Source organism: Diachasma alloeum, unplaced genomic scaffold (genome assembly GCF_001412515.2).
Source record: "Diachasma alloeum isolate Michigan unplaced genomic scaffold, Dall2.0 Dall_scaffold_00302, whole genome shotgun sequence".
In the NCBI taxonomy this organism is placed as follows: domain Eukaryota; kingdom Metazoa; phylum Arthropoda; class Insecta; order Hymenoptera; family Braconidae; genus Diachasma; species Diachasma alloeum.
In genome coordinates this window covers 666,569-677,899 of record NW_021680441.1, presented here as the reverse complement: position 1 = coordinate 677,899, position 11,331 = coordinate 666,569, and the positions used below count along the sequence as shown (strand labels likewise).

The 11,331-nt window shown below is 34.8% G+C and overlaps 2 protein-coding genes across 2 annotated transcripts; one reads left to right on the top strand and one right to left on the bottom strand.

Moving 5' to 3' along the window:
* The first annotated feature begins 3,831 nt into the window (after positions 1 to 3,831).
* Positions 3,832 to 5,723, top strand: LOC107039593 (DNA-directed RNA polymerases I, II, and III subunit RPABC2). The gene is made up of 3 exons (XM_015259304.1): positions 3,832 to 4,027; positions 4,256 to 4,408; positions 5,312 to 5,723. The coding sequence occupies exons 1-3, from the start codon at positions 3,999 to 4,001 to the stop codon at positions 5,520 to 5,522; spliced, it is 393 nt and encodes a 130-aa protein (XP_015114790.1). The 5' UTR covers positions 3,832 to 3,998; the 3' UTR covers positions 5,523 to 5,723.
* Positions 5,724 to 5,808: 85 nt separating this feature from the next.
* Positions 5,809 to 10,226, bottom strand: LOC107039592 (tyrosine--tRNA ligase, cytoplasmic). Its single transcript, XM_015259303.1, has 7 exons — positions 10,149 to 10,226; positions 9,121 to 9,500; positions 8,139 to 8,401; positions 7,642 to 7,857; positions 7,144 to 7,350; positions 6,573 to 6,858; positions 5,809 to 6,221 (listed from the first exon to the last, which is right to left on the bottom strand). The coding sequence occupies exons 2-7, from the start codon at positions 9,495 to 9,497 to the stop codon at positions 5,966 to 5,968; spliced, it is 1,605 nt and encodes a 534-aa protein (XP_015114789.1). The 5' UTR covers positions 9,498 to 9,500; positions 10,149 to 10,226; the 3' UTR covers positions 5,809 to 5,965.
* Between the last annotated feature and the right edge of the window lie 1,105 nt (positions 10,227 to 11,331).

The following is an 11,331-nucleotide window of genomic DNA, read 5'->3' as shown; positions in this document are numbered from 1 at the left end:
CACGTCGATAATTAAGTAGTCATTTGTGGATTGACATCCATTAGTGATCCCATATTCTAGTGCAGAGCCGCTAGACTTCTTTAGGAAATTCTATAAAATTATAATTTTACCAGATTTGTCAAAGAAGTCGTTTGCTGAACAAGGCACGTGATACCAGCGACTGCCCGAGAATATGGGATCATTAACCCCGGTGAATCCACAAATGAACACTCAATTATCGATATAATCGCAATTTGACAATCCCATTTACCCGTAGGAAAATAGTATAACGGTCATTGACTCAACACCTTCCCGATTAATTACATTTTTTTGTTCATTTATTGAAAAATGCGTGAAAATAAAATGGATCTGACCGTTCGTTCCTGAGAAATCGTTTGCGAAATCTGAGGTTTCTAGAAGTCATGAAACGGGAATAATACACGCAATCCGCAATGGGGAATCCTTTTCCGGCAATTTTTATAGGAATGGAAGAGAAGAAATCTGAAACGTTCAGTGAATTTTCAGGTTCATCACCGAACAAAGTACGAAATTGTCACGTAATTTTTCCCGAAGAAGTAAAATCTTACAGAAACTTGCCGACTTATTGTGCCTCCAAAATCAAAAATTCTTGAACGTTCACCAATTTTTATGAAGCTGGTGTGTTATTTCTACGTTCCGTTCCGTAAAATTTCTCAATCGTTGGGGAAAAATTACGGAACGACTTGTTTTTCCCACAGCGGTGAGTCATCAGACAGGTGGTTAATTTTTACGGAACAAATGGTAGAATTTACGTGGCGATTCGTACAATTTCAATTCCGACTCACATTTTTTATTGAATTGTACTTCGCTCGCGGATTATGTTTCGAAACGTAATTTTTACATTTTTTTTCTGGTAATTTTTCTTGAATTTTTCTCTCCGTGTATTATGAAATTTCTGGTTTCGATTTTCCGGCTCCGAAAATCTCACATACGCTTAGTGAAATATAAAAAACGCTTTTTGTTTGAGTACACCTTTGTGAAGCTTAAATTCTGATTTTCATGACGGAAAAAGCCACACTGATAGAATGATTTATTTATTCCAAACGAAATTCGTTAATAGTTAACGAATGGTTCCCTCGAAAGGTGAAAGTCGAGTCAAACAAGGCTCCTCAAATATGCATTTGTTAACTATTAAGGAGTGAACATTTACTAAGACCAAATAGACCCTCGTCTCCAACCGAAAACATTTGTTAACAATAACTAACGGTTTCTATCAGTGCGCCAGATATCACATTCGCGTTAAGCATAGATTATGTTTAACAAAACGTAAATTACCATTCATATTCCATTTCCGTTGTGTGTCTAAGTGACAACCGGTTCATACCCATTCAACAGGAATCGATTAATTAATTTTATCGGATCTATTCCAGAATTCGTTTGCTGACGATGAGGCTCCCGATATCAATTAGGCTGCACAAGTGAGTGCTCAATTATCGTCATTGATTCCCTGATAATAGTCATTAACGGGGTATAAAAAGAGACATCAATTTTGGAAGAAGTCAGTTCACATTTGACATCCTAAGGAGTCTCAAGATGTACGGCAAAATATTAATTGCAATGATGATTATCACCATCTCTTGTGATATATCACAGGTGAGTACAACTTTCATTTGGATAATTATTTTTGCGACAGACGAAAATGGGTTTTTTTAAGAATTTACTTCAACTGTTGAATTCGATCTTAGGGATCGCTTTTGCATTGCGGAAATGGAGAATCTTACTGGTGTCTATCGGCAGCTAATGCGAGGGAGTGTGGGGTAAGTTTTATAAAATAAAATTTTTGATATTGTTCGAGATACTCTGTTGGACATCAGGTTATTCATATTACATTGATTTTCGCAATAAAAACGAGCTTTATTTTAAGAATTATGATCTCAAATTGAGACTGAAAAGTCTCAAATTGAAACTTTCAAAAGTCTCAGGCTGAGACTGTCAGAACTGTCCGTAAAGACAAATTTCAAGTTGATTTCCGAAAGTCTCAACTGAAGGCATTCGAGAGTTTCAAGTTGAGTCTATCAACGTCTCAAATTAAAAACTTCGAAACCCGCAACATGAGAATTTTGAAAATCTTATTTTAAGACCTTTGAAATCTTAAATTAAGGTATCAACTTTTTGGATCTGATTCATTGTTCATCACTGATTGTAAGCATCAGTAATAGTAAGAATAAATTTCTCAAAATGTTGAGGTGCAAAACCACTTGGATATTGATAGTTTGCTCAGACTCATTGATTTGAATGCAAATTTCAGAAAGAAGCGTATTGCGACACAATTTTGAAAGCAACACCTCAAGTGGCGAAAGAAGCAAATGCAGTCAGAATTCAACCAGTAGTAGCACCGGAAACGAGGAAAAATTATTGGCCGTATGTAAATCCTTCACCCGGTCGTTATACTGGTCTCTATCCTGGAGGCATTGGCAAGTGAAAATCGCGAAGGATCATGGATCAGTCGTTTTTCTCCCTGCAATTAATTCTTCGAAGCTTAATGAAAATTATACATTCGAAAAAACAAAATGTAACATGAATGGATGACAATCAACTGAATAAAATGGTGCAGAAATATTTTTAACAAACGAATTTGACGAATTTATTCCTACTTGTATTGTATAATATTTTCCCAGAGGTGTAAATGGCATTGTGGAATTGTGCTTATGTCGATAATTGAGAAGTCATGTGTGGATTCACATCCGTTAATAATCCCATTTTCCAATTCAGTACAGCTGGTATTACATGTTTCAACAAAGAACTGCCTGAATAAATGAGATAAAATTAATCAGTTGATTTCTGGTAAACAGCCATGAATGGCTTGGCGCGCAGGCAAATAATGAAAATGGAAGAAAACGCTGAACAAATATTCGGCGGAAGATTCGAGAATGTTCAAATTTTAATGTCATGAGTCAAATATGAAGGGGCGAATGTTTTTTCCGGAAAGTTGAGCTTCAAACGAACATTTTGAATGAAAAAAAATCATAGTAAAATATTCAAAATTATGATTAATTATTTATTCAAATATACTACACTTACAGAGTAGAGTAAGCGTCGTTTAATAATATAAAATAACAAAAACAAACGAGGACAGGTTGATAGAATATGAAAAAAAGAAATGCAATGAAGAAGACAGTTGTCATAAAGATTTTTCGTTTACTTGTCGTTTACGAGTAAGAAAAATTAGTTTCGGCTTAATGAAGAAATAATAATTTTTCAGAATTTAATTAAATAATGATGCCCATAAATAATGTCAATTGAGCGGAAAAAACAAGAGGCCGGATAGGGTGAACCAACCAGTGTTCGAACCAGACCAGTAATCGAACTAATTGGTACATTTCTATAAAATAAATTAGTAGAAGGTAGAGATGCCTCGCATTATACATGAAAAATAAAATTATGACATTTCCAAATGATATTGTGATGATTGAAAATGTCTAAGTTACCTTATTACCAGCGGAAAAAACAGTTTTCGATGACACGCCGCCAATAGCATATTCCCATTACAGAATACGCATTTCGATTACTGGGTTTTCACCCATTTTCAGCTTTTTGTATTCATATCATTAATTGTATCGTCAATTAATATCCATAATATTTTTTTCTATTATCTATGGAGATGTACAGGGGAGTTATAATTATTTTTAAATCAATTTTCGACTTGGTTATATTTTTTAATCTACGTCAAAAATAACTGTTACCTTATTCGTTCGGACACTGGACGATTCACCCCATTGTACTTTCAAATCAGAAGGATTAGAATGAGAGCCAATGGAATCTAACATGCGCAGAGACAAGCGCAGAGCGCCCAACTAAAGGGAATCCCATTCTCGTTATTTATTCAGTGCCTGGCCAATTCGTTCATCTTCACTCCTCAGTTGTTGTGTGAAATAACGGGAAAAATATCTGTTAAATCGCTTATTTTCAGTTAATTATTGATAACCAACGTTGTCTGCATCTTTGAAATTCAGTGAAGTGTTGATTTAGCTCGAAAAATTATGGCAGACGACGATTTTGATGGAGACGAGTGAGTACTTAACCTCAAAAAGCTCGGATTCTCAATGTTTTAATGAAAATAATCACCATAAACATCAATATAATTAAGTGACCAGTAGGAATTTCATTAAGAATGAACAACAATTGCGGATTTTATTTCTCGGTTGAATTACGCGAGAAATATTGCTCGTTTTACTGATAAACTCCAGTATTTTCCCAGAAATTGTGGAATAAATGTACAATTTCTATGAAATTGCAGGGTAGCAGACGAATTCGATGATGCAGATGAAGACGATAACATCGAGTTGGAGCAGCAGGAAGAAGAGGGTGACAATTTCGAGTTACTCCAGACCGGGGAAGGAACTGCCGGTGTTCAAAAATCCAAGAGGATAACCACCAGATACATGACAAAGTAAATAATCTAAAATCCCCCATTCTTACCACAAAAATTGAAATTCTCAATAAAAGTGAAATATTCATTAGTTTGTTAAAGACAATATCTATCAGATAAAGTCGGGAAGTTGAATTGGAATTGCCAATTCTCATTTTTGAAATTGGAATTGCTACTGATCCATTCGGAAGCTGATTACCAATGGAATTGGTAGAAAAAAAAGACTAATAACACATGAAGAAACAGTCACATGGCTTCTGACGAATAGGAGTTCTGCTCTGCTTGTTTTAAAGGCAGAATAATTTTATTTTTACCAATAATGTTCATTACATCAAATCCAAGAGGATAACCACCAGATACATGACAAAGTAAATAATCTAAAATCCCCCATTCTTACCACAAAAATTGAAATTCTCAATAAATGTGAAATATTCATTAGTTTGTTAAAGACAATATCTATCAGATAAAGTCGGGAAGTTGAATTGGAATTGCCAATTCTCATTTTTGAAATTGGAATTGCTACTGATCCATTCGGAAGCTGATTACCAATGGAATTGGTAGAAAAAAAAGACTAATAACACATGAAGAAACAGTCACATGGCTTCTGACGAATAGGAGTTCTGCTCTGCTTGTTTTAAAGGCAGAATAATTTTATTTTTACCAATAATGTTCATTACAGAGTTTAGTGACAGATAATTCTTCACGTTGTCATGCCACCCATGACAACTGACAAGCTCTCAGACGAACATGAATTAAACACTTGCAATTCAGTAGAATGAACATCTGAGATTCTGGATATTAATTAGTATTATTGAGTCACACTTGTGTATAAAATTTTGTGATCGATAAAATCGTCATTTTATCGATCATTTTCGCCTCTGGGGCCTATTCTCGACTTGTTTAAAATCATTATTGTTAATTTAGGTATGAAAGAGCTAGAGTTCTTGGTACACGGGCCCTGCAAATTGCCATGTGTGCACCAGTTATGGTTGAGCTCGAGGGGGAGACGGATCCCCTGCAAATCGCTATGAAGGAATTGAAACAAAGAAAAATTCCAATTGTCATTAGGAGGTATCTGCCAGACCACAGCTACGAGGACTGGGGGATTGATGAGCTCATTATCACCGATCATTGAATATTTTTCATCTTCAGAAAATATTTCTTCGTAATGAAAAATCACTCCAATTGCTTCAAAAACTCCAACTGAATTATTCATCAGTAATTGAAAATTTTTAATACGAAAGAATAATTTGACATAAAAATAGGATTTTTCTCTTCATAAATTCACTTATTATAAGATTAATTAATTTGTAAATAAATTTTAGCAGTTAAAAAAGTCTTTTCATTGCATAAAAGTATAATCTCCCCAATTTTCCTTTAAAAAATAATGAGTAAATGAGGAGAATTAATTTATACATTAATTCCAATAGTTTATGAGTGCAAATTTTATTGAATTCATAAATAATTAACAAAACAATTGATGAAAAATGCAGAAGAGGGTTTTAAAAACTGCATAATTTTTTTTCAGTTTTTGGAAAAAATTTGCAAAATTCTCCATTATTATTATTTAATTGTTCTTTATTTAATGGGGACGTTCTTGAGAGAGTCTGCAGTGAGCTTTCCTTTGGAGGGGGTGAGAAGGAGGTTTCCATTCCACGAAGCCTCTCCATTTGAATTAACAACGAGATCCACTGATAGTTTCTCCCAGACTTTCTTCTTGGGATTCAAAACATCGTCTGGAACTCCATTCTCGTAATTTTCTACTATTACTCGGTCTCCTGGTGATGCATCTGACGGGGGACGAATGGGTTCTACCTTTCGCTCATCTCCATCTCTATAAAATAAAATCATTTTTTATTTTGTGGGTTTTCAATTTTCGATTTGTTAAATTAGAAAGACAGTGAATAGAATAATTTATGATTCATCAATTGTCATAAGTGATATTTTTGATGTTTTGTAAATAGAATTTCCAGTGCTTGTCTGGTTTTACCTCTGAAAAAATTGTTTGAATCGATGATTATCTGATTTGATGATAAAAAACTTCGAAAATTAAATTCATCAACAGGAATATTTACAAGCAATATTTCCAATGATTCAATTGATTTCTCATTCTTGAGTTCTCGAAAATCCTTGTTGAATTTAAAATCGTTCAATTTTCAATCTTCATGAATAGAAATTTACTCACACTGAAGCACACAGGACCATTCCATGGGAAGCAATACCTCTCAGATTGGCTGGTTTTAAATTAGCAAGAACTACAACCATTCTGTCCCTCATCTCCTCGATGGGCACAAAATTCACAAGACCACTGACGATAGTTCTCGGTCCACTATCTTCCCCCAGATCAATCTTCTCGACGTACAGAGAGTCAGCATCAGGGTGCTTCGACACTTCGACTATTTTTCCGACTCTGATGTCGAGTCTCGAGGGCTCAATTTCAGTATTTTGATTCGTTGGTGCATTTGGTTTGTCTGAAAAAAAATTATAATGCATCATTCCTTGATTGTAACCATTCCTTATTATAAATTCATCATCTCCAGTTAAAAAATATTAAAATAATTATCATATTACATAAGTCAATTAAAAGAAGTACATAAATCGATTGATTGAAGATGAGTGGAAAAGGAAAATTGCGATAAATGTGCACTTATTTATATCGAATTTACGCAATAAAAAATGGAGAGAATGAAAGATTGAAAATGACTGAACAATTCTGATGAGAAAGTTTTAATTTTTTAATGTTAATTGATACTCACTCGCTTGCTTCTTTTCTTTTTGGGGTGGTGGATAAGCTTTGCTGCTGAGGCTCTTCAAATTGGAATCAGCTTCGAATTCCTTTCTGATTGGATCCAGAAGTCTGTTGATGTAAACTTCCACAGCAGCTTTCAAATCTCCAGGGTGAATTTCTTCTTTTGAGAAGGCATTCTCTAGGTCTTCATAAGTTTCATACTCTACATCACCGCCTGGAGGAAAAAAATTGTCAATTAATTGAATCAGGGGAAGTCGATGTCATTTGACAACAGCTCATTGTCTGTGAAATAGAGTCAATTTTTTTGTTGAAATGGTTTTGCAGAGAAAAATGGAAGATAAAAAATATTCTCATTGAAATTGGGTTTATCTACATTGAATCTGACTATTACTTGAAATTTGATGAATTAAAAGTCTTTTTATTCACGTGAAATAATTGCAAAATCAATTAAATTCAACGAGAAATTTAAAATTTGAAATTCAGAAAAATTGAGAAGCTTTTGTACCGAATTCCGCTGCCCTCGGAACCAGGAATTTCTCTCCCTTCTTCATGAGCGTAAAAATCACGTGTTTCGAAAAGGCGAGGATTCCGTTATCAACGATGTTTCCAGGCTCGCAGAATGCTTTCTTCAATTTTTTCTTGACATTACCAACACTGTCCAGCAGATCTATCTTGGAATCCTCCTCTGATGATGACATCTTGGCCCCAGCCAGTCCAGGGACTATCGGAATATAAAATGAATTAAATTTTTATTCGCCCTTATTCATTCAATTTCATTTGAAACCCCGCAGAGACATCGGGGCCAATTTGGAAGAAAAAATTTTTTAGGACAAAAACCGCAATTTTCAAAAAATCATAACTCTCTCAATAATCCGTATTTTTCAATTGTTGTTTTTTCAAAACTTTTGTCTAATCGTCATCTTTACGGAAAAAATTGAAACGACAATTGGAATTCATTTGCCTTATTTTATCAATGAAAATACTAATGAGTTAAAAACTTACTCATGGGATTCATCAGATGGATTCTCTTCTCATACCCCATTATGGGTAGATATTTCTCGGAGAATGTGAAGATTTTTCGTTGATCGACGCCACCGAATTGGGCATCAACCCCCAAATACTGTTCGTCGAGAGCCTGGAGTCCTGGATAGAGTAGTCCAGAGAGGAGGGGACTCGCCACTTGCTTGACAACTTCAGCACCAGCTTTCTTGGCATCGTGCTCAGTTACCACTGAGCTCAGACGATAAACATCCAAGGTGTATTCTCTAGAAACGAAGGGAATGCATCAGAATTCATTCATCCATTCCTTTTTCAGTGATAGTTATCATTATAAGGAGAATTATCAATTAGTGGAAGAGAAATAAGATGAATCGACTGGTAAGAGTTAAGGATATCCAAGTACTTTGGCTAGTTTTTCTCCAGTGAAATGCTTTTCTACTTTTGTAGTCGAACATCAGAGCTTTCATTTGAGCCCCATCTGACCCGAACTTTCAGACATTTTACGATTTCATTATTTACAATTTACAGAGAAAATGATTTAAAAATAATTTTTTTTGAAAATTACGAGCATTCTCTATAAATCATTTATTTATCAATCAATTATCCACAATAAAAATCATTTGTTTGGAATAATAACAAATTGATTCTTATTCAGAATTTTACAGAAATTGATTCGCGTTTAAACAACTTCAATTATTTATTTACAACGAAAGCTAAAAAAATTCTGTGCAAAATGTAATTTAAACGACGCTGAACATTCACAATTTTTTTTCAAATGTTCTTCACGCAATTTAATAGACAAATTTAATGATTGAAAATGTAAAAAATACTTGGATATCCTTAAATATTATTCGACTCTTTGTATTCGATTTATGGAATTCAACAAAGAATTTAGAAATTTTCCATTGGCTTGTGTTCAGTGCAAGGGAGAATTTTCCACGTGAGAGAGCTAGTCAATAACGTCAATGAAAATTAACGAACTCACTTGGAGAGTTGGTAATCCGTTCCCTTCACGAACTTCAGTTTGTCCAGAGGGACTCCAATGGAATTCAACATAGACTTGATGACAGCTTCGTAGTACTCTGTCCTCCTGGCTAGCAGCTCCCAGGGTGCCTTCATGTTATCGAGATAGGCGTGAAGGTCGGCGAAGAGAATGGTCACCTCAACCCCGGCCTTGAGGAAATCCGCGATCTTGGAGATTGGCGTGAAGTATCCAATGTGGGGCTTCCCCGTGGTCGCTGTGCCCCAGTAGAGCTTCAGATCTCTCTCCTTCAGAATGGACTTCAATTTGTCATCACCCAGCCATTCGGCAAGGTTTCTCGTTATCAAATGGTGCTTCTCTTCGGGGGTTAATTGAGTCATAATCTATTTTTAAACCCCAAAAAGCACGTTTAAAGAGAATTATTCTTCTAAGGAGAACTGTTGAGTTGTGTGAATTGAATGTTAAGTGGGAAATCCATTCTTAGAAATGGATTTTCGAATTGTTATAATTTTTTTGATAGTTATAAGAATATTTTTCAATTGTAAAATATGATTGGGTGGAAGAAACAGCAAAAATTGAATCCAGTGTTGTCGTTTTTTTCATTGATAATGGAGTTGTAGATGAAAATGGCTTTTTAATGAAATTTAATTTTTTCTACCAATTTTTTACTTCTCTTTTTGTGATGTTCTATACGCATGCGTGGGAAGGCCGCATACACGTGCAATATGTCAAAAATTGGCATGATGACATGAAATATAAGTTTTGAAAAGTCTGCAATAATTAGATTTCTTGAAATCAGAAAAATAATCTACGAAAGATGTTACTATTTATTTCAAAGGATTATTTTGTGAGGGTTAATACGCAATGATATTCGATTTTTTGAGGTTATGAATACCATGAAAACGCAAAATGACGTTGAAATATTGAGAAAAATTATTATAATCTTTCGAAATTAATCTCGAAAAGCCTCGAAAAAAAATTTTAAGCAGAAGACGATCGAATTTTGTTTATAAAGAGACTATATTATTTACTTGTCAGTATCGGTTGTGTGCCAGATGGCCAGATGTCGGAGGGGCTTCGCTTCTTTTTCCACAGTAGCGACAGTCAGGGTTGGGGGCGCGTAAATTACGTTGGTAAATTACACCGTTTTTTACCGTCGTAATTTACGTAAAATACCTCGACGAGTTTTTTACATTTTTTGCATTACTTCGAACAGCTTGCAATTTTCGATTATTAGATTGTTTTATTTTATTCCGACTGACCAAGATACAGTATTGGACATATAATATCATAAAAAATAGTATATTATGTCCCGAGGACAGGTAAACCGCAAAATTTAACTTCAATGTTATGTAAAAAACCCGTAATTTCAAGAACTTTTTTTGTGCAAAAGTCGCAAAGAAATATCTTTTTACGCCCTTACGAACCTCAAGTACCCATCCGAGAGGGTTCGTAATTTTTTAGGGGATTGAGGGAGTACCTATATTAGAAACATTCTCCAATAGAAATTGTTTGGTGTTTTTGGATATTTCACGTCCAAAAAATTTTTTTTTTTTTGTAAAAATCGCCAAAAAAGTCGATTTCGTCAAAGTTGAGGCGCCAGAAATGTCGAAATAAAAAACAATTTTTTTCACTCGGGGCCAAAGTGTCAGATCGAATTTTTTCGCCAAGTCACTGTTGATTCTGTATTTATTGGCCCCTCTAATGCCAATGAAACCCTCAGAAGCGCCAGAAATGTCGAAATAAAAAACAAATTTTTTCACCCGGGGCCAAAGTGTCAGATCTTGGATTTTCCCGAGGGAAAGTCGACTTTCGCCAAAATCGAATTTTTTCGCCAAGTGAATGTTGATTCTGTATTTATTCACCCCTCAGATGCCAATGAAACACTCGGAGGCGCTAGAAATTTCGACATGAATCAAGTCGATTTTTTGACTTTTCATTTATGCCGATTTCGGCTTCACGCGTTCATTAGACTAATCCACTTTTAGGCCTATAACAGGTCCGAAATTCGGCTTGATGGAGTCCCAGTCACTCAAATTGAAACAGTTCGAAAATGGACTAGAATCAAATGGACGTCAACTTGAAACTGTACGTTTTTTTTGTGTCATGGGTGCGGTATCCTTTCTAAAAAAACTGTCAGCAATATCTCGAATCGAAAATAAGAACTCGAACATGTCAAATTTTCAATGGTCATAATTACTGAATTTCTAAAGA